General features: G+C 34.8%; 1 protein-coding gene across 3 annotated transcripts in view; it reads left to right on the plus strand.

The window, feature by feature from the left end:
* Positions 1 to 24,055, plus strand: part of NAB1 (NGFI-A binding protein 1) — a 45,620-nt gene extending 21,565 nt beyond the window's left edge. For 2 of the 3 annotated variants that reach the window (XM_017673799.3, XM_037009132.2), the window contains exons 3-8: positions 992 to 1,125; positions 3,457 to 3,508; positions 14,143 to 14,232; positions 15,827 to 15,989; positions 19,899 to 20,015; positions 21,491 to 24,055. In XM_017673799.3, the coding sequence (XP_017529288.1) occupies positions 992 to 1,125; positions 3,457 to 3,508; positions 14,143 to 14,232; positions 15,827 to 15,989; positions 19,899 to 20,015; positions 21,491 to 21,579 (645 nt within the window). In that variant the 3' untranslated portion in view covers positions 21,580 to 24,055. The remainder of the gene's footprint in view (positions 1 to 991; positions 1,126 to 3,456; positions 3,509 to 14,142; positions 14,233 to 15,826; positions 15,990 to 19,898; positions 20,016 to 21,490) is intronic. The other variant, XM_017673798.3, reaches the window with a different exon arrangement.
* Positions 24,056 to 24,560: the final 505 nt, after the last annotated feature.

Here is a 24,560-nt window from a genome sequence, read left to right on the forward strand (position 1 = left end):
ACTAATACTAACAAAAACTTGGTCTCCCCAATGGCAAATGAGTCCTCTGAGGTAATGGTATTATCCCACTTTGCCTCTGAGAATACTGAGGCCCTGAGTCTTCACATAGCCAGAGGCATAGAGCTGGCCAGTGATGGGCTGATGCGCACCTTAGGTCTGCCTGCTCTCAGCTACCATTCTCCTTTTGCTGGGACTGAGGATGTGTCTTGCTTTTTTTTTTTTTTTCTCAAAGAAAAGGTGTTGTAACTCTTGGCAATTTACTATTTAAATTGACAAAAATTATGTGAAAAAAAACTTTCTAGCTTATTAAACAATTACAAGTTTTGAGTTTAGGATAACATTTGCTATTTTCAATGTTAGTAGAAGGTATTGGTCAACTAGAAACTTTCTATTGACAGTATTTTAACACTTAGATGAATGAGTAGAATCAGATGAATCTTAAAGACCTTGATTTTCCATTATAGCCCTAATTTGTGATAACTCTATTTTTTACTAAGTGATTTGATATTTAACTAAAATTATTCAGTTTTATTTCTTAAGAATTTTCATGTCAGTTCACATTGAAAAAAATACCTGTCAGACCACATGTATATTCACTTTTGGTTATTATCTAAATATTATATAAATAATATAAATATTATCACAATATCATATAGTCAAATCCCTTGGCTTTTCATAAGAAAAATGAGATGCAGAACTTTTTTTTAACTTTTGTTTTTATTTTATTTGCTTTTCATAACTGTCATACCTAAACAAAAGTAAAGCATGTAAATATATAAAACCAGGATAACTGCTTAGTTTGTATTATAAGAGATGGTAGTTGTCTTTTCTTCTTCAATTAGGCATTAAGACTAATTAGGAATAAGGACTAGCCTAATATTTGTAAGTTATGATTTAATTATACAGTGATGTGACATTTTAATATTTTTAAGTGAAAAAAATTTTTAAGTTGATAAAATATAATTTTTAAAACTTTATTTTGGATATGCAGCTCACTGTTAATGAAGCAGCTGCTCAACTCTGTGCGAAGGATAATGCCCTGCTGACAAGAAGAGATGAACTTTTTGCTCTGGCTAGGCAGATTTCTCGAGAAGTCACTTATAAATATACTTACAGAACTACCAAGTAAGTGTTAAACTAATTGGCAGTATTTTGCATTACTTGATAGAAGTAGAGCTTGAAATACCACCCATTGATAAAATGTAAGCATTTCTGAAAAAGAAATGTGATTATAGTTCTACAAAATTAAACAGTGAAGTGACTTTTCAAAACTTCATTGCCAAAGTGACTCTGGGTTCATTTAATTCTCTTTTGTCTGTCTGTTCTTTTGGAAGTTCCTAGCACTATAGCATTGTTCTGCTGGTGGTTTTAGACATTTCTTCTCTCACATAGATACCCTGGTTTTGAGTATTGTGATGGGATTCTAGTTAGTCAGCATTATAGACATATTTGTACAACTATTAACACATGAACTCATTGAACTCTCTGAGGAAGTAGCATGGCTTCTTTTGCAAGGTGTTTGCAATCCAATGAAAGTATCTGAATAGGTAAAAAGATTTCATTGACCAGTATTTAAGGGAAAATTGGGAGATACTAGCGTACTAGCAAGTAGAATATGGAACATGCATTTGAAATAAACAATGTTGAAAAGCAATGGTGATTTTAAAATTTAACATAAATGCACCATATTTTTCTTCATCTTATCTTTACGTGAACCCTAAGCATTGGTTTTATTCACTTGGTTCTGCATTGACCCTGATTTCCAGCGCACATCAGTTAGGCATGCCATTGCTTTTTTGAGTAAATGGAATTAACTGCTTGCATTAGAGTGATGGAGTGTGTGTTGAAAAATCACATCCAAAGCACCTTCCCCAGCCCTAATAAATTACAATCTCTGGATGGATCCTTGGAATCTAAACTTTAATAAGCATCCCAGATAATTCTTGTGAATATTCAAGTTTGAAAACCACCATTATATTGCATTTGCTTATCACCATTTTCCCTAACTCATAACAGCTACATTTTCTGCCCTTCCCTAAAGGATCCACATATTTACAAATTGACAAGTAAAATTACACAAATAAATGAACAGGGTAAGAATATGCAGCAATATTACAGGATTATTTGTAAGATTTTTTTGTTATAGTTAGATAATCAAGAGCTGGTTTGATGACTTTACATATTCTTCACTATACTATACAAAATTCTTTCTGAGTGCTTTCTTTTAAGTAATTCTTTAAAATCAAAGTTCTGTAAACCTTGAAATACCATTTGCATGATTTAAGAAGTCATTTAGTACACAGGGCTTACTATGAAACTCGGCAGTTCCCCTGTTCCATCCCCTTTCCCTTCTGAATACACCCCAGAGGCAAATGCTTTCAGCAGTTTTTAGCTGTTTCTTATAGTATTTACATTTATATCTCTTCTTTTAAGTTAAATATATTTTTAAATACATAACACTTTTACATAATGTAGGAGCCACACTGTAAATAGGTAATACAAAAAAAGTTGAACTCCCACTCCTGTCTCTTTTTACCCCCGTTTCTCTCCTCAACATAGGTAGTTTTATTAGTTTCTGTTTCATCCTTCCAGTGCTTGTTTATGCACATGTAAACAAATACAAATGTATTTTCTCATTTTCACCTTTTTTTTCAAAAAAGCAATAGATAGCACATATCTGTGTTATTCTATATTTTGCTTTTAACATATTGGAGAGCTTGCTATATTAGTATGTGTACAGATTCCTCAGATTCTACAGCTACATGGTATTGCATTATGTGGATGTACCATGATTCACTTAACCAGTCTGCTATTGATGGATATTTGAGTTGTTTCTAGTCTTTTGTCATAAATACAATAAATAACATCATACAATCATAATGATATTTTATTGATTCTGAGATACAGTTTTTCACATTTTAACATCGTTCAAGGTATAATTTAACAACTAATGACTTATAGTTTAATTGGCAGTAGTGTTTGCTATATGTGTAGGTACCTCTGAGATAGATTCCCAGCAGAGAAAACTCTAGATTAAGAGAAAGTACATCTGTAGTTTCAGTGAATAGACAAAATGCATCCTTAAGCATTCACCTCATAAATGGTCATGTTTGTCATTTTATCCTAAATTTTTCCTACTGATCCATAAGAGGATATCATGAAATACAGTCATCCTTCATATTTTTTCCTTTTTCATTATGTGATAATCATTGCATACTTATTGAGTACTTTCTGTTAGGGAAGTTCTTAGGTAGTGGCCTTTTAAAATGTATGTAACTGTCTGTATATTTCCCTAATATTAGTTTAGAAACCATGAAAACTCTCCTTAATTATTTCACTGTTCATTATGAATGTCTCCTGGTGCGTGGTTATATGTTCTGGTGGAAGTTTGTAGATTGAGATGCCTTTAAATAAAATTTGTTACCTTCTCAAGTTTTTTTCTCTCATTCCTCTCAGGTCAAAATGTGGAGAAAGAGATGAATTATCTCCAAAGAGAATTAAAGTAGAGGTATGATAATTTATTATATTTGCTATGCTAATAATGTTTGCTTACTGCTAGTTCAACCTAAAAGAAAGGATCGTCACATAAATTAGTGAAAAATGTTTATTGTAGAGTCTTAAAAACAGTACAGAATTTTGTTGCATTGAAGTGATTTGAAGTAGAATATTAAAGTAAATTCTTAGAAGGAAACAACATTGATGAGAGATCAGTGTCCAGTCAGTTTATCAAAGGTTGACTTATAAACAGGTGTTTCTTACAGATTTATAATTTTATTGATTAAACAATTCCTTTTATATCTTATTTACATCATTAGTCATCTTATCAAATACATTCAGAGAAACTAAGGTTAATTTCTTTATATTAATGAATCTGAGATAAATGACAATTTAGTAACTGCAAGTTACAGAGACCTTACAGTAATTAAAGCCTCTTAGAGGATCATGTTGAAGCTTGTTCTTTTGGTTTTAGACCTGCAAGTGTTAAGGTGGGGGATTGAAAAAACAATGTGCTTTTCTTAGGGCTTTCAGAGCTATGGATTAGTTTCAGCACTACTGTTCCTTAATTTGGATTGAATACTTTTTTAAAGGCCAGCATACAGCAGAGTAGAAATTTGAAGTCAGGTGGCTCCTTCCTTTTTTTCTTGGGCAAGGATGGGGATCAGTATTCCCTTACCCATCTGTCATTTCATTTAAAGTTAAAAGCAAGTATGCTACATTTCCAACATCAAATTATTCTTATTAAGCATTTGTTTGGAATAATCTTTCATTCATACCAATGCCAGGGTTATCTTTTAAAAACATAAATCCATTTCTTGTTTAAGTCTTTCCAATGGGTTTCTACTGTACCCAGATAAAATTTACACTTTTTCCTGAGGCATCTAACACTGTACATGATCTGACTCTGGTTTTTATCTTTAACCTCATTTGCTACCATGTTTTCCCCATTTACTGTGTCCCAGCTATACAGACCAGTTTTCTGTTGCTGGAACATGCCGAACTCATTTATGCCTCGGTGTGCACTCTTTGTTCCCCTGACTTCTCTGCCCCCCTTTCTTGCCTCCAAATCACATTTAGGCTCATTCTTTCTTTCTTTTTTTCATAGCGCTTGCCAGTATCTGAAACATTACATATTTATTTTTAATTTATTATTATTATGCCCTATTAGATGAGAATAGCGCTTTTATCTGTCTAGCCACTATTTATACTCAGACTTTAATACAGTGCCTTACACTTAATAGGCACTTAATAAAACAAACCTTTTAGATGACATAATAAATGGCTATTGATAAGAATCTTTGACTTCTAAAAACTTGAGTCTAAATCAGTGGTTCTCAAAGAAGAGAAGATTTTTGTCCAAAAAAGGGCACATTTAAAAAAATAACACATTTATATTTGTAATCTACCTCACTGTTAGCTCTGAAGTGATATTTAAGATGAGTTAGCCTCAGATACCACTCAGAAATTTTGCTATCTAAAAGGCCATTGAAAGATGAACTAACTAATGAAATAGTTTTATCATTGTGCCCCAAGATGATGAGTGAAAGAGGATCTTAGTCTAACTCCAGTAGGATTAGGACTACCATGGAAAGGAAAGGTAGGTAAACAGAAGCTACTAAGAGGGCATGCACTGTTGGAAGCTGAGAGAAAGGAAGGTACAGGCTTAATGCGGTGGTCAGGAAAAGTACTCAGCTCCTCTAGAAATTATGTCTGCCTTTCTGTCTCACCATTGCCCTCCACCCCCTGCCAAGTGATCATAATTCAAGCTATTCCTACATTTAAGCCCCAGTTTCCTTTTTTGTCTAGCTTCAGAGATCACTTTTGAACACTGAAGTTTGAGATCATCCATCTCATTGGACTGTTTGACCTGTAGTTTTTTCTTCTTAAGGCTGTATCGATAAGTCTTTCAGACCCTCGCAATGGCCCTGATCCGCAATTTAAGCAAATTGTTTCTTATAACTAGTCACAGTGTTTTGAGTTTGACTTAAGGAGCTCAGTCAGAGTTTTAGGTTATAACAATAGAAGTGACCCTTCTATTCCTTGAGGTATGTTACATTTACTGATAACTGAATTCCATACTGTTCATTATAGAATTATGTACATTATATAATTACATGTGATGTCTATAACTGTATTATATAAACATAAGATATATTTAAATATCTCATTGTTTTACTAGAGTTCACAAAGCCATTCTAACAGTTCCAGATTTAGAACAAAATCCATGTTTCCTTTTTGTGAGAATAAAAATTCTAACCCTTCCTAAATAAGACAAGTGACAAACTCCAAGCTGCTTTAAATGTTCTTATAGACCCTAAATTCTTGATTTTGTTTCCCAGAAATGAATAGGGGCTTTCACTTTGAATTTAGGACAGTAGTTCATACTTTTTTTTGTTGGCTTCTTTATTTTTAATTTCGTTTTGTTTTTTTTCTTAGTTTTTTTTAAAAGCACTCACATATTGCCGGGCATCATATCTCTTCAAAGTGTCTGTGTGTGTGTGTGTGTGTGTGTGTCTGTGTCTGTGTATACTACACATGTATGTAGTGTACTCCTTTGCAACATATACAACACTGGCATAGATTCTTGTTTAAATTCTCTAGTGTATTCCAAATCAAATTTGAGATACTAGAGTTGTTCATTTGGTTCTGGAAGCTGATACTGAGATAGTATTTGTTGTGTAGGGTTACTTCCTTAAGAAGACTCTTCACCAAGTATAAGTGCTTTGTTTTATGTCTCCTGTTTATGTGGCTACTGGGGAGGGGGGGAATTTCTGGCATGAGAAGAGACCAGGGGAGGCCCTATTGAGGAGGTAACTATTTGAGCTGGGTTTTAAATGAAGGGTAGAATTTTAGAAGGTAGGGATGTGGGGTGGAGGATGGAGGTGCATTACAAAAATAGACTAGCATCAACAAAGACACAGAGATAAGAAAATACTCTGTGTATTTAGAGAACAGAGATCAGTTTGTCTAGAATACGTGACTGACACAAAGGACTTCATAAGTAAAACTAGAAAGATTTTAGAATTCTTTCAACATACTGTTTCTCTGATTTCATTTGAATATTTCTTTTGTGCTTTTTAACTTATAAAGCATCACTTAAAAACAAGTAATACAAAGATAAGCTTAGCCTGTTATACTTTATATTATAAAGTATAACAGATTCCTAATTACTAGGCCCAAGTTAATGAGACAATTTTTCTTTTCCCTTTCATCTCAATTTTTCCAAAATCTTTAGCAACAAATTAGCATGCCAAATTACTGATGTTCTTCCATCTTGAAAGGATAATTTTTACATTGAACAAAAAGAAATAGAATGTCCAGCAGATAAAATAGAAATGACATCAGAATAGACATGTGAGGGGAAAAAGAAACTTTCTTGGCATGCCATTTCAGTGCATTAGGATATATGAAGAAAACCAGTGCTGTGTTCAAGTTCCATAACATGTTTTCTTGTTATTAAATGCTATATTCTCTTGATCTGTTTATGAAGGTTCGATGGAATGAAGTTTTAAAATCCGCTTTTGATTTTTCTCCTCTTATGTGGTAGGTTGTTACCCCCTAGGGCTAGTTAGCTATTTACTTGTTTTTGTTGTTAAATATTAGAATATATGTTTTAACGAAGTACTCAGGATAATCTGCTATCCTTAAAAGTGCTCCTTCCTACAGGGGATGTTAAATATTAAAAAACAGCATTTTTAAACTTTATTTCTATGATTCCTAGAATATATGAGATAGACACACAGGAAAAGGCCTGCTAACTTGGGGACACTTTAGGTGTAATCCATTATTTGGAATGAAGCCTCTAGGGAAAGTACCTTTTCAATCTTATACATTGGTAATTGAGGTTTGGGAATAGTTCTGCCCGGGCTAGATGAATAGATTGTCCACCTGGAATACAACCGTCTGTGTGAAACACTTTCAGCTAAGATGAGAACAAATTATGCTTATTGTTTTCTTTTTATCAGATACTCCAAATCTAGCTCTGGGGCAGTTGTAAAACATAACTGCTTTTTGTTCACTCTGTTATACAGCTGTCTCTGCTAGGCATTTGCAATTCGTTATCACAAACCTTTTCTGCCCAGTATGGGGACTTTATGATTTCCATTTATAGCCAAGGAGAGCCTCAGAAAGGCTCAGTAATGTGCCCAGGTTGCCACATTGCTGTCTAGTGTCAGAGCCAGAGCTTCAAATCTAGCCTCGGTCTGACTCCTAAATTTCGAAGCAGTACCATGCTCCTGGATGCTAATGAGTAGTCACAAAGTACCTTAGATGTGAAGAACACATTTAGAATTATACCTTTCTTCCTGATAGTATGGTATGAAGGGCAAAGTGTACACAGGACTGGTAGGTAGTGTTTGACAAAGGGGAAAGAGTGGCAGTTATTTTTTATTCTAAGGAAACTTATACAATAAACAATTATAAGTTTTGAGTAGAAAATTTAACAATATAAGCCTTAAAATGTGTTGTAAGACATTACCATTTGACAGACTTAATTCTTTAGAATGAGGAAAAATAGTATGTTGGAAAGATAAACAGTAAATCAAGAAAAATTAGTTTATTTATTTATACTATACCTGCCACAGAATGTATTTAAGACAGCTTGACAACTAGTTAAAGGAGATGAAAAATCAAGAGGCAAAGTCCCTGGCACACTACTAGTCTTCCCCTAATTCTTTTTAAACATAAGCTAAAAGAGGATTTAGTTGATAGCCTTTCTTTTTCATTAAGAATATATCATGTTCCATGAACAAACCCTGTCATTATCTCCAGTGTTATGAATAATATCTTAGAAGAGAGGAAGGATATGTAAAACAACCAGTCTTAGGACCGGTGATGGTAGCTGGCTAAATGGGCTGTTACCATTTGGATCTCATCTGTAAATTGTCTTCATTCACTGAAAATGTGAGAGGCTAGGCAAAGAGATGAGAGGTGACAGCATTCTTGATCCTGTGTGGGCTGAGAGTGCAAAGCAATCAGAGATAACTGAATGAAAGACCTGAAGTGTTCATAGAGACCAGAAAGTCAGAGAATTGGGGCTTGAAAAAGAAAGAGAGGAAACACCTGTTAGCAGTTCCAGTGGGGGAGGGGGCGGGAGAGTGAAAAAGGGGGAGGGAAGAGGGTCAGAATATGTACCCATGCTGTTACTAAGCTTGTTGTAAAGAAAGTTGGTCTAATTTGATGTAGACTCTTACCCTCTGGATCAGAAAAACAGAAGCATTGCAATCTGCTATTCATATAGAAAGTGTGAGTAGGAAAAGGAAAATGCACATGTGAGGCTGAGAACATCTGCTGGAACAAGTCATTTTAGAGAGCCAAGCAATGGCTTTAAAGCAGCTCGCTTGTTTCGGTGGGAAGGTGAGGAGGAACGGGGGTGGAGACTAATGGGATGAGAGTAGTTAGGTCATGAACAGCATCCCACCCTATTTCTTTTATTTTGTCAGTGCTCAGACTCAGTCCTGCCAGTAAAGGAACACTGTGATTAATGACAGCAGCCAAGAATATGACGTGAAGATAAATTGCTCATAGCATGGTACAGCTGGTTACCGCAGAGAAAACCTGAAAGGCATAACAAAAGTCCTGCACCAGAGTGTGAAGGAGACCAGTTTCTTGGGAATGTTCTCACTTTTATTTCTAAGTCATACAGTTTGGGTACCTGAGACCTTTTTATGTCCTGAACTGATAAATGCTCAATCCTGTATTTTTTCCATCCACAATGAACCTGTCAAAGACGGTGAGAGAAAATCAGAATGACTAATGTACCCAGATTCAGAGAGACCACTGATTACTTACATATTGTTATTTCTTGCTTATTACCTGTTTTTATTTCTCTTTATTAATGATGGATCAGTGTCCATTTTCCAAAAACTTTCACATATAGAGTTTGAAGTTCCCCCTTCCAGCTTTTACATATTTTCATGGTTGAATAATCCTGACAGTGGTGTTACCATATATTTATAGCAATGTGTGCTTTCCCAGTATTTACCATTTGCATTATTTTGTTGAATCCCCATAAAGCTCCATTAGTCAGATAAAGCAGTTGCTTTAATCTCCATTTAAAAATTGGAAACACTGGAAATAATAACATTAACTTCCTTGCCTGAGGTCACACATCTGGCCTCTAACATGAGAAGACTGGATCACTTCTTCCTCCTGTAAGCTCTTTTAAGAGCAGTACTGAGACGTGGGAAGTTTGGTCTGGGCGCACTTCACTCAGGGCCTGTCAGTGAGCAGGAAACTCTCCAGTGTAGTTGTCCAGCACTAAACTTGCTCCAAGCTGACAACTCAGTGCACCTGCCTACGGAGCCTATGTACAAGGGGCCTCTGTCACCAGCAGATCCCCGCTGAATTTACCAACTTTCTGCTCACTCCCCAAGCCTCCTTCGTGGTTCTCGTAGATTGCTACCACCAAACTTCTGGTTGCCAAGGCCATATCTCAGAAATTCATGTATTTCTCTGTTGCATCTGTCCAGGGCTAGGCCACTCTTCTCTGTCTTCACCACAGCCCTTTAGCCAGCTTTTCTACCACCATCTCTGCCACCCCCCAATACATTGTCCCCATCCCATTCAAATTGGGCTTTCTAGAATGCAGTTCTGCTGGTCTCTTCCCTGTGACCTTCAGTGGCTTCTCTTTTTAGGAGAAAATCTAAAATTCTTAACATGGCTTACAAGGCCTGGCAGAATTTGGCCATGTTTATCTACTTCTCTCACCACTCCCTCTTTCTCAGCATATTCCATGTTAGCTATATTTTATAATTTCCAACCTCTCAAGTGCATCCTGTTCTTTCTGCCTCCAGGTCTTTATATAAATTGCTCTCTTTCTCTAGAGAACTCTCTCCTTTCAAGTCCCAGCCTAGATGACATGCCGTCTGAGAATCCTCCTCTGATGCAGTGTTGGCTGCTTCAGCTAGCTTCAGTAGCATCCAAGGACTAAATTTATTTCTGGATCTCTTTGTCCATTTCCCTTTCTAGACTACATTTGTCAGGAAGGCAGCAGTCATTGTATTCCCAACCTTGAGTATAGAGTATAGAAACTGTTAGGCAACAAGATAATCTTGCTAATGAATAAACAAGTATTTCCAGATTTCCATTGTTCTTTTCACTAAAACAGTTCCCCACCAATATCATCAGTATTCTCTTGCTGGTTTTAGTGTTAAATGCCTAATTACTACTCATTATCTAAGATGTCTATACTATATAAATATCTCTAAAGTTTATCTTGCCCACCTGTAACATTGAGATATAATAAGTTACTTATGGCATGCCATCTATTTTACCGTGACTAAATTTGGTGGCTTTTGGGAGAACTTAATACATACTAGTGGCAAATATTTACTGGGTGATTTCTATGTGTGAAGCATTGTGTTAATAGGTGTTTTTCATGAATTAAAGTTAGCTGTGTGCTGTTGTCACCCCATTTTATAGATGAGGAAACAGACAGAGATGAAACAGTCTGTCCAGTATCACAGCAAATAAGTAGTAGAACTGGATTTTGAACTCAGTGCAAACCACAGTTAAACTACTTCAGTTTATGAAAAACAAAGCTGTAAGAGAAATGCCTCTATTTAGTGATAGGAGTTTTATAAGTGTGCTAACTCCAGGATTTTATGGTTTGGGTACAGGTTTTGAAGTGGGTGTCTGCACCTGTAAAAAATGGTAAAATGAGGGAAACCCAGGGTTATTTCTGATGGGGAGTAAATGGAAATAATATATATGAAGTATAGAACATAAGAAGAACTTATACAATGGAGGCACCTGAAAAATGTTAGCTGCTCTTATTTTCTAAGTCTTGTACTAGCTTACCTCATTGAACTTTAGAACTTAGAGGAGAGTTTGCTAAAAGAAAAAGTTGGATTTATGTCTCAGTAAATTCTTAGGGGGAAAAATGGAACAAGTAAGAAAAAGTGTACTTTTCATTTAGATTTAGACTGTATATACTTGTAAAAGTTTATCTACCAAGTGGTAAAGATACCTCAAGACAAATGCTGGGCATAGAAGCCACAGGGCATACATCTGCAAAGAAGTAAAAAGCTAACCTTTTCAAACAATATGGCTTCTCTCTCACTTACCAACTTTACATCTCCCTGTATGGCCCCGGAAGATGACTGGTTAGCCAGAGATGGGTAAGATTCCTCAAGGGAGGAACAGCCTAAGACAGGCACAGTCGCAGGGGGGCCATCAGGTGAGAAATTGGGGATCAACAGTGGTGAAGCTTAGAACATCACCCCCCCCTGTTTTGAGAGAAATCTTCTGCATCCGTGGATGTTTTAATGCCCTTGTCTAGCTTGGATTAACACATAGTCTACAGGCACACACCTGATCATCTACATTTGCTCTCTTACAACACTAAACTATGTTTAACAATAATAAAGGGAGAAATGTGGGATCCACATATAAATCAAGTATAAAAATCAAACGAATATTCATATTTGACCTGATTGTTTATAGTTGATAATGCGTGATCAAAACCGAAAGTTTCTGTGATGACTGCCCTTGTACTGTTCACCATGTAAGAACTTATTCACTATGTAAGAATTTGTGCACCATGTAAGAACTTGTTTGTTATGCTTCAGAAGATTGGAGACTGACGAGAATTAGGCTTGAGATGGATTAATGATTGTGCATTGAGCGTTGACTCCCCTATACAGAATTTTATTGTTGTTAACAACCACTTGATCAATAAATATGAGAGATGCCCTCTCAAAAACAAAAAGAAAAAAGTTTATCTAGTTTAGTTAATGATTACATTCTATACATTCCTCTAAGCCAAAACCCCTTGGTCTTTCAGTGACCTAAAAAAGTAGATAATTTTAGTACTTTAAAAATGTTGATTATATGTTGACCCACCATAAAGCTTACACAAGACTGTCCCAAGATGTCAGCTTTATTTGCTCTTGACTCTGATTATTTCATTTCCTATCTTTGAATTTAAAAAATAGCAAATATAATGATTACTTGGGAAATGAATTTTTTTAGATGAAATCTTTAAAAACATGAGATCTACAGTGAGAAATAATTCTTTAAAAAGACTGTGATGGGGAAAATTTTTTGAACCTGAACCAGTATCTCATATTTCAAACAGGTCACGATATTTTACTATTATATCTCTTTGTGCTATGTTACTGTAAGAACTTTGGTTTTTAATGATTCACCCTTTGCTACAAATTCATAGCTTATATGGGAGAGATGTTTTCAGTAAAGTTACCAGAACCATGCTATTGTGATGTTTGTACACATGTATAACATAGGGGAGAAATGTTTTGGAGGTTAATGACAATTTCTGCGAGGAGTCCTGTTTTGAGTACAGTTACTAAAACCATGCTGTCATGATGTTTTTAGTTATAAATTTCATGTGGAGCAGTATGGGCAAAAAGCCCAACAACTTAAAAAAAGTAGTAGATGGATGGGCATTTATATACATAACATAAAATGAAAATAAGTTGAAGTGTTGCCCAGGAATAGAGTGCCTCAAGTGGGTTCTATTTAATATAAGAATTTAGTATGTATATTGATAAACTTATTCAGCAGTTACTACATATTAAAGGTAATATCTTACTTGTTTTATTTTGTCCTCACAACCCTAATAGATAGGTTCTTACCCTTATTTTTCACATGAGCAAACTAAAGTTCAGACAGATTAAGTTACTCATCCTTGTTAGGATATAGCTACTAAGTGGTGAAATCGGAGCATGAGTGCAGGTCTTCCTAATTCCAAAGCCCCACTCCATGTCATATGAGATGGCAAAGGAGAAATCACAAATCAACATGGAAGAATTTTTCTGAAATTCAGGTTAGGTATTATTGCATAGTACTTCAAAAAATTTTACTTTGGATCTTTATCACATGACATATAACAAAATAAATTACAGATGGGTTAAAGACTTAAATTTGAAAAACAAAGCAAACAACAAAATAAAGCTTTAGAAAAACTGGTGAGTAGAATTGAGGACTTACCAAATCTCTAAAGCAGAATACCCTTCTAACTATAACAGAAGAAATCACAAAATAAAAATAAAAATATATACAACTACATTATATAAAATAAAAAAATGTTTGAATATCAAAACAAAAATATAAATTGGCAACAGTTAAGAAGACACCACTCAGTACTGTCAAGGAAAACTGTCATATATGCTTATGGTATGATAATCAGTAAAGGCTGTTGGGGAAAGTATGTGAAAGACATAAAAATTTTCATCCCTTTGCAATAATTCTGCTTCTAGTAATCTATTTTATTGGGTAATCTAAACTATGGAAATGGTATTTCTGTATATTTTTGCAGTGTTTTTCAAGCCAAAAATAAGGTAAAGAATCTAAATGTCCAAAATGAGGGTAGTGATTTAGTAATGAACCATTAGATGAAATGTTATCAACAGTTATATATCACGAAGTCTGCATTCTGCTATAAAATAAGGTGGATGTTGAAATCTTTTTTTTTTCATTAAAGTTTTTACTGAGGTTACAACTGTACAAATAAGGTAATTGTACTATAAAAGACTGAAATGAAGTATTGTACATTAAAATTGTAATCATGATTGCTCTAGTAGTAGGATTAAGATCGTTTTCTTTGCTTTAATTTCTGAATTTTGATAGAATGGCTGTTTTATTTACAAACTAAGTAAAAAGGACTTATTCTTTGACCCACAGGATGGGTTTCCAGATTTCCAGGATCCCATGCAAACGCTCTACCAGCAGGCTAAAGCTAAGAATGAAGAACTTGCTGCTCTTAGTGCACAGGTGACATTAACCGCCAGTTAGTTATATTTCATAATATCTGTGGGTTGGAAAATAAATGGCTGCTTCAACTAGCTTCAGTAGCATCCAAAGACTGAATATATTTCTAGTTGTTTTTAAAATGTCATCTGATCTACAGCTGTATCAGTAAGATAGCAATAACTTGGTTTGACTTGGTTTATGAGCAGAATCTTATACAGTGATACTTATTTATTCTTGTAGTTTTGTAGGAAGTAAGACTTTCTCTACTTAGGAAGACTCAAAAGAAGCAATTTGATACCCGGAAAACAGCCATGTTGACTATGGCTGTGTGTAATACAGCTCTGAGATAAAATAGTACTAATTCTCAATAAACCATCCGGAGTTGACATTTTAGCTATTGTTAAATCATTTTATTTCATGTGTAATGAAGAATTACTAATATGTAGCTTCAGGCGCTTTTCCTAAGTTATCTGTGTATGCTGAAATTAGTATTTTAAAAAGCTATTTCTGCAAATCATGCTTGAGAAAGCACAGTTTTATTCCTGTTGACTTTACCCTAGTGACTGCTTTTGGTCAGATTTAGTAGTTTTGTTTTATTTTTCTATGTTAAGAGGATGAAAAATAGATTTTCCCCTCAAAAGTCTTACTGAAATTTTATCAGTTAATTAGTAACAAATTCAAATTACTTGAAGTTTTAGTTCCTTTTGATCTGGCTTATGTGCATTCAGAAAAAACACTATAAGCTTTTACCCTACTTTATGAATTAATGTATTTTGCCTGTTGATTTTTATTGTGAATCAGGATTTTTTGTAACTAATTTTATATAGTAGCTTCCTTGTACTATTATATAGTAAGGTAGTGATTCATATCTGCATTTTGACTATTACCTCCTTGGCAAAATACCACATATATACTAACTTTGAATTTCACATATTAGTAATATAGAGCAGTACACAGAGAAAGAACTTAAAAGACACATGCAGAGATAAACTGTGTCAGTCAACTAATCGTGTATTTTAAAACATCTTTTTATGATTGGTTGGGAAATACTGCAGTTTCATTCCATGATGACGGTGAAGATCCTCACTGGCACTGATGTTTTGCTGCATAATTTGCATTGTTTAATTTTAGTGGGTGGTATGTTTTTCTTGTTCTTCTAGACAGCAGTTTTACACCTTTCTCCCCCAAACATACTGCCACCATTTCAGAGTCTGCGTAGTGCCAAATCCTAAAGTAAAAATGCCCTGTGTGTTAGAATCAGTTTATAGCAGATGTTGCTGTTGCTCTAAGGTTCTTTTTTTAAAAAAGTCTTTTAAAGGACTCAGTATTTTGCAAAACAAAGCTAAGGTTATTTTGCTTTTAAGCTGAAATGGAATTCTCTTTATAGGATTGAGCAGAAAGATTTTTTTCTTTGGCACAGAATCCAACATTTTAGGTTTTAACGTGATGATATAGACATCTGTGCATATTTATGGAATGTGTATACCACATGAAGTGTGAACTAATTTTAATGAATACTAAATTTATTTGCTGGAGTCTGAAATGGGCATCTTTAAACCATTAAAAAAACTTTGAATGTTTTAGTTCCTGATTTTATTTTTGCTTTACTTACTAGCAGCCTGAAAAGGTGATGGCAAAGCAGATGGAGCTCCTTGGCCCTCCAGCTGGCTATGAGAGACTGCAGCATGCTGAAAGAAGGCTGTCTGCAGGACTTTACAGGCAGAGCTCAGAAGAGCACAGCCCTAATGGCTTAACTTGTGATAACCATGATGGACAAGGTACATCTCTAAAATGACCTACACCTTTGTAGCTAACTACTATGTGCACTTCAAAGAGAAAAAAATCTACTGATTTTTAACGTGATATTTTGTAGAGATTATTTTATAGATTCTCTATCAAAATTAAGTTTTAAGTTATTCCTTTTTCAAAAAAGGAAAGAATTCATCCTGCAAATTTAATTTGTGAGGTTTTACATGATAAAGTTTTAACCTTATCATCCCTGAACAATAGCAGGCACATGCAGTTGACCTGTTCTTTGTAAAGGCTGAGTGGGAATGAGATGTAAACAGTACTGTTTTTTTTTCCCAGAGAAAGAGATTTCATGAGAGATGTTAATCATTTTTTAAAAGACCAAAATTTCATATTTTTTTAGATTTCAAAAACAGATTTGTCTGTAAAATTTATCACATTTGGTTCCTCAGAAAATATGATAACTGCTTCTAAAATATTAGGACAAGAGTTCAAGAGATTTGAAGAGACAGTATAAGAATGGAGAGACTTGAAAAAATTTTGTCTTATTTCAGGCTTCACATTGGCCTACAGTCCCTATGAAAATATTTTGTGTGCCATGTACTTTGGAAATTGTTCTCCTAAACTCTTAGGTTTAGAAAGGTATGATTCATGAGTATTGCTACCATTTTTAAAAGTATTTCATTTTTTTTCATGATGAAAATCTTGTGTCTTCAAGATTCAGTGACAACAAAGTCATTGTCATTCCCTCATTCACCTGATACTTTTTAGTATCTCCTATGTTCCAGGCATGTTTCTAAGAATGAATAGATGAAAGATGAAGCAGTGAATAAGATGAAGTCCCTACTTGTTTGTAGCTTACATTCTAGTAGAGGGAGATGTACAGTTTATAGTATACAGTATAGAAATATATCCTCTAGTTTCAAATGGTGATAATGTTTGAAGAAAAAATAATTTTGTAGGACCTTTTTTAAAATATATATTACTATTATACTTTCCTAGAGAATGGTTACTATTGTCAAAAAAAAATGAGATTTCTAAGTAAGAATACCATCTTGAGCATTCTCCAACTGTATAGAATATTACATATGTCAGCAGATTGGAATACTGGAGGAAAAGAACATTCTTCTTTTTTTAGATATTACAGAAACTTTTTAGTTGAGTTATTAACTTCCGTAGTCATCCTTGATGGTTAAGAGTTAAGAAGCAAAAGCATTAATGAAAGATTTGATGACTCTAATTGGCTTGAAGCCACGTCTGTCTCTCTCTCTCTCTAGCATTTATTACTATGTGGTTAATGACATGCCTTGGTAAAATGGTTGTGCTAGTAAGATGCCTTACAGAGGGCATGGGTTGTATGCCAAAGCTGGAGTGTTACTGGAGATCTCAGTCATTTGTTTATTTTAGTTCATGTGTAGCTCTTAAAAATGTACTGGCAGAATATATGATAAACCCACAGTTCACATCATACTGAACAGCGAGAGGCTGAAAGCTTTTCCTCTGAGATCAGGAACAAGACAGGGATGCCCACTCTCCCCACCGTTATTCAACGTGGTACTGGAGGTCCTAGCCACGGCAATCAGACAAAACAAAGAAATACAAGAAATCCAGATTGGTAAAGAAGAAGTCAAACTGTCACTATTTGCAGATGACATGATATTGTACATAAAAAACCCTAAAGACTCCACTGCAAAACTACTAGAACTAATAGCAGAATTCAGCAAAGTTGCAGGATACAAAATTAACACACAGAAATCTGTAGCTTTCCTATACACTAACAATGAACTACTAGAAAGAGAAATCAGGAAAACAATTCCATTCACAGTAGCATCAAAAAGAATAAAATACCTAGGAATAAACCTAACCAAGGAAGTAAAAGACCTATACCCTGAAAACTACAAGACACTCTTAAGAGAAATTAAAGAGGTTACTAACAAATGGAAACTCATCCCATGCTCCTGGCTAGGAAGAATTAATATCGTCAAAATGGCCATCCTGCCCAAAGCAATATACAGATTCGATGCAATCCCTATCAAATTACCAATGGCATTCTTCAATGAACTGGAACACATAGTTCAAAAATTCATATGGAACCGTCAAAGACCCCGAATAGCCAACGCAATCCTGAGAAGGAAGAATAAAGTGGGGGATCTTGCTCCCCAACTTCAAGCTCTACTCCAAAACCACAGTAATCAAGACAGTTTGGTACTGGCACAAGAACAGAGCCACAGACCAGTGGAACAGAATAGAGACACCAGACATTAACCCAAATATTTATGGCCAATTAATATTTGATAAAGGAGCCATGGACATACAATGGGAAAATGAGAGTCTCTTCAACAGATGGTGCTGGCAAAACTGGACAGCTACATGTAAGAGAATGAAACTGGATCACTGTCTAACCCCATACCCAAAAGTAAATTAGAAATGGATCAAAGACCTGAATGTAAGTCATGAAACCATAAAACTCTTAGAAAAAAACATAGGCAAAAATCTCATGGACATAAACATGAGTGACTTCTTCATGAACATATCTCCCCAGGCAAGGGAAACAAAGGCAAAACTGAACAATTGGGACTATATCAAGCTAAAAACCTTCTGTACAGCAAAGAATACCATCAATAGAACAAAAAGGTATCCTACAGTATGGGAGAATATATTCATAAATGACAGATCTGATAAAGGATTGACATCCAAAATATATAAAGAGCTCACGTGCCTCAACAAACAAAAAGCAAATAATCCAATTAAAAAATGGGCAGAGGAGCTGAATAGACAGTTCTCCAAAGAAGAAATTCAGATGGCCAACAGACACATGAAAAGATGCTCCACATCGCTCGCTGGTCATCAGAGAAATGCAAATTAAAACCACAAAGAGATATCACCTCACACCAGTAAGGATCGCCATCATCAAAAAGACAAACAACAACAAATGTTGGCGAGGTGTGGAGAAAGGGGAACCCTCCTACACTGCTGGTGGGAATGTAAACTAGTTCAACCATTGCAGAAGGCAGTATAGAGGTTCCTCAGAATGCTCAAAATAGAAATACCATTTGACCTAGGAATTCTACTTCTAGGAATTTACCCTAAGAATGCAGCACTCCAGTTTGAAAAAGACAGATGCACCCCTATGTTTATCACTGCACTGTTTACAATAGCCAAGATATGGAAGCAACCTAAGGTCCATCAGTAGATGAATGGATAAGGAAGATGTGGTACATATACACAGTGGAATATTATTCAGCCATAAGAAGAAAACAAATCCTACCATTCGCAACAGCATGGATGGAGCTAGAGGGTATTATGCTCAGTGAAATAAGCCAAGTGGAGAAGGACAAGTACCAAATGATTTCACTCATATGTGGAGTATAAGAACAAAGGAAAACTGAAGGAACAAAATAGCAGCAGAATCACAGAACCCAAGAATGGACTAATAGTTACCAAAGGGAAAAGGACTGGGGAGGATGGGTGGGAAGGGAGGGATAAGGGCGGAGAAAAAGAAAGAGGGCATTACAATCAGTATGTATAGTGTGTGTGGGGGGGGTGGGCACAGGGAGGGCTGTGCAACACAGAGAAGACAAGTAGTGATTTTACAGCATCTTACTGTGCAGATGGGCAGTGACTGTGAAGGGGTATGTGGGGGGGACTTGGTGAAGGGGGGAACCTAGTAAACATAATGTTCTTTCTGTAATTGTAGATTAATGATACCAAATAAAAAAAATGTACTGGCAGAAACGTAAATTTTGGGACTAGCATGAATTGCCATTTTTCTTCTAAATTATTGTTTAAAATATTTCTCCAATTATTATTTAAGTTCTTCAGTGCCTGTTGACCTTCCTTACTCCTTCCCTAAGGGGGTGTTCAGGCACTTGTTTTTAAGAAAACCCATGGAGTGTTTTTAATATTATTCATACTGCTTTCTGTTTTCTTTTCATTAGGAGAAAGACCTTTGAATCTCCGAATGCCTAATTTACAGAATAGACAATCCCATCATTTTGTGGTAGATGGGGAGCTGAGTAGACTTTACTCCAGTGAAGCAAAGTCCCACTCATCAGGTTAGAATGTGGGATATGGTTAATCTCCCTTTCCTCCCAAAAGCTCTTAACTAACAATGTTACATGTCAGTTTTTCTGCCCTTGGAAATAATAGAGTGTCACAATAATAGCCAGTTTTTTTGAGAGCATGGTATATTCCAAAGAATTGACAGGGGAAAACTCATGAAGGTTAAGATTATTTTGATTGGCTACTATGAGAATGATGACTTTCATACAAATTTTAAACCAAATAATAAGTGGCCTAAGTGGCAAGTTTGAGTTGTGTCATTGCCTTTTTCTGGCATTTCATAATATGGAATTGATGGATTGCATGTTTGCTTTCATGCTAAGAGAACCTTGTGTACCAAAATCTAAACTTTTCATGCAGATACATTTTGGGGATGATATTCCTATTTCAGAAGTAAACTGAGCTCCCTAAAAGGATAAACTCTTCCTTATTATAATTATATGTTTACATATTTTTATCTAAGTAAATTGAGTTAGACAAAATTAAAGTAGACTAACATCATTTCAAAGAATCCAGTATCATTCAGTCTTTGGCTTAAAGTAACTTCAGGAATCACTTGATCAATTGCTTCATTTGTAAAATAGAGGTAATTTCTGATTAAACAAGATACTGGTGTTAGTGCCTAGCTGATAGGAATTCCATAAAATGGTAGGTACTATTTTTTTATTACTTTTCTTATGCACAATTTAAAACTCACTTATGAATAAATTGAACTTCCTAATTTCAGATAGGCCATTAGTATTTACCTTTTTGGAATCCTTTTCAAAGTGCATGTGTATGTGTGTATGTATCCCCCAGTATTAGTACTTCATGTAAATACTACATTTTATTGTCATTCTGTAATGTTTGTGTGAGGTTGAAATAACTATACACACATAACTGCAAGGAATGATTCCTTATGAAAGTAGTCTTCCTTTTTTTATTCCTTTCTCCCACCTTAATGTTTCATGGCTAGAGAAGCTTAAAAAAAATAGTTCCATGTGTCAACATGGAAGATGTTTTCCCTCATTTCTTCCTTAATAAGAAATACTTTTTTTAGCCAGTAACTTTGTTGTATACAAGTGACCAATTTTATTTTGTCGTATTGGACAAAGCATTAAAAAAATTGTTATGTTTTATATGCTAAGTGCTGTTACCTACATTTCATGACTTAACTCTCATACCACCATATATATGGATACTATTCCCATTTTGTAGATGAAGATACTAAGGCTTAGAAAGGTGTGCATACTTGCCCAGGGATGTACACAGCTAGTAATTGGTGGAGATGGTATTTAAATCCAGAATCCAAACCCTTAACCATGACTCTGTAAACATAAGGTTTTTATTTGGAATTGCAGAATCATAAATAGCTGATACTGTTCGCTATGGAGTTTAAGAATTTGTTTTACAAATCGAGTTTGTTTTTTGTGATCCATTAATATGAAGTATCAATATCAACACACTTTGTGTTTTCATTTTTATGCAGAGAGCCTTGGAATTTTAAAAGACTACCCTCATTCAGCTTTTACTTTAGAAAAGAAAGTCATCAAAACAGAGCCTGAAGATTCAAGATAGCTGTGATTCTCCCACTGTTCTCTGGAAATGGCATCTGATTTAAGGATAATGCTCCATCATAGAAATAGCCTTAATTACCAATGCTGCCTCATTCAGCTCAGATTTCATAGCCAAAGCAGAAGGACTGATAACAGTAGTCTGTGGGAACCAGGATGACATAACAACAGCCACAAAAGAGAAAATTGAGACAATGTTGCAATCTATAACAGAAATATTGATCCATTCACATTCCTGTGTAAGTCATTTAATGTGGAAAGGCTTACAAATTAATATGTAAGCATTCACTATTTAAGACTGTACAGTGTATTTGTGTAATTTATAGAAGTAAAATCTAGATGTTGAGGCCTATTTGGCCTAATAGATGTGGATACAATTTATTTTACTTGAAATCTTGTTGTCTATTTTACGTGTATTTAGCATAAATATTATGTCAGAGTTTAGAATCTTTGCAATCATAAAAAAGAAAGTTTAAGTTATGTAGTTATTGGCAAGGTTGAAATGACTTGGAAAAATGGCAGCAAATGCTCAATTTAAACCAAGGAAAATATTGTGGATTTAGTATTTGACAAAACTGATTTTGTTTAATAGGAAATTTGTCATTTTTAGTGTAAAACATCATTTTTACTGGCTTAATCAGGCACAGGTACACAGTAAATACTGGAGTGCAGTTAAAAAGATGAGTAGAGTAGAAAATCTCTCTTACCTAGTTGACCCAGATTGCATTAAATGATAGTTACTTAAGATATAACAAAAATAGGAAGTTATTACTTGGACAGAGAAACAAGTGGAAGTGGAGCTATGGGTAAAAGCCTTGACTTAAACATTGTTATTTCAGAATGTGTTAAGTAGATTAAGTCACAGTAAGTTAACCCTAAATGTGATAAGGATGGTAACTGTTAATGAAGGCTATAATAAATCGTAGAGTAAGTACTCTTATATCCAGAATTATTCTCTATGTACTGGACTCAGAGAAACTGGATGGCTCTGCCTGGGGAATGTCTTCTCAAACCATTACAAATGTGGGCAATCACTGCATTCACATTTGCAGGCATATTTCTATGGAGGTTTAGTTGACATCTCTATTCATTATTTATTTCACAATTTCATTTTTGTACACCTTTCAGATTTGTGAATGCAGTTTTTTCTTAAAATTCATTTTAACTTGGAAGTATATTTTAATCTGTTGGTGCATTTAATTAGTGGGCTGTGTGCATATACATGGGGGTGTGCTTAAATGTCAATAAGGTACTTGCATACTTATGAGAATTTCAGATTGGAATGCATAGTAAAAAAAAATACTATTTCTGCCAGTTAACATTTCTTTTTTGTTGGCTTAATGGAAGGTATTTCTTTTGTCTACTTCCTCCAGATTTATCTAAACCCAGACATTGCCAAGAAGAGTAGATTGACTCGGAATATGTATTTTTTTGTTTTTAGTTCTGGTTTAGGTCATAATCGTGTAAAAAATACTAAGTCGTAACTTGTTATACTAAAATTCATCAGCCAAATGTTAGATGAAATGTCTGCACTGTAGTCTCTGATCACTGTCATATAACTGCTTTTTCATTCTGATTTGTAGAACAAATAGCTTTACAGTAGAAACACCAGTAAACAACTTTTAATACTCTTAAAAGGCTTTTTTCCCTACCTGTTTTAATTGTACCACAGTGTTTTACCCACTGAAGAAGCTTTTTATGGACCTTGCAACTTTGTTGCTAGCTTGAGGTTAATAACTGTGGTTGTACAGTTCAGTGTGTATAGAAATAGTATGGGTACAAATTTAAATAGATTGTTCGGTTTTTAATATTAGCCATAGAACTGGTTAGTATCTCAGTAGTTTCATGAAACGTTTCCTGTATTCTAATCTATTTTGAGAAATTTTGTGGGTTTTTTTTAAATTGTGTCTTACAGTTGAAGTTTGTAGATTTTAATAAGCAACAGTTTTTAAAGATGTGGTAATTTTCCAACTATTTATCCATTTTTCATGGCCCCACAAACTGCATCTTTTATCCATGAATAGGTTTCCGTAAGTATACTTCTCTGGTCTTTCAAGCTTGGTGATAAGGGGGAAGCAAAAGAAAAATCAGTAGAATATGGTTTTTATTTTGTAAACACTAATGTATTAAACTTGCTATACATTGAAGCAAATAATATATATTTTTATTTGAATTGTATATATGAATTGGTTGTCAAAACTAGTTGATTTTTTCATTGTGTTAGAGATATTTTCACTGAACAAGGTCAATTGGTTACCTCAGTATTACAGCCAATATAGTCCAAGGGACCATTTCTCCCAAGTCTGTGTTATACTTTATGATGTGAAGTCTGTGTTTTTGTGACTCTTAAAGCTGTTGGTGAGGTGGGATGAGTGCACTTGCTTCCTGTGGCAATAAAGATTTTCTGTGCCTCACACATTTATGTTTATAGAACTTCTGCATAGCACTTTTCACAGTAGGTAATACAAGCCTATTCTGCCTCCCTTCTCTGATTATTTGGGCTGGGCTTTTGTGTCAGGGACCAGGTACTTAGGTCTTAAGCTAAGACTAAATGTTATTGTAGGCTACCTTCATTTCCAGAAAGTCATTTGTCATTCAGGTACTTTGTTGACTCTGGTCTCTCAGAGAGTTTGACTGTTGATATTCTCACTTAGGAGAAGTTTACAAAGATACTTTAAAAACTATCTATTATATCTAACCAACTAAGTTAATAAATATAAGGAGGAACATTAGGATCTAACATTTATAATAATACGAATATTTGTAAAGTTAATGTAATTTGGCCTCAGTATTTATAGGCTAATTTTATGAAATTGAGCTAATCTGTGGTAGAGAATTAGCAAAAGCTGGGCCATGAAGTTTTAATTGATGAGTTTGGTAGATAAATGAAGAGCTTCCATGTGTCTAGCACTGTGTTAGGTACTAGGGTGAGAGTGAAGGTCAGAGGAAATATAAGACATGATCCTTGCCCTTTGGGAATACCTA

This window comes from Manis javanica, chromosome 12 (assembly GCF_040802235.1).
Source record: "Manis javanica isolate MJ-LG chromosome 12, MJ_LKY, whole genome shotgun sequence".
In the NCBI taxonomy this organism is placed as follows: domain Eukaryota; kingdom Metazoa; phylum Chordata; class Mammalia; order Pholidota; family Manidae; genus Manis; species Manis javanica.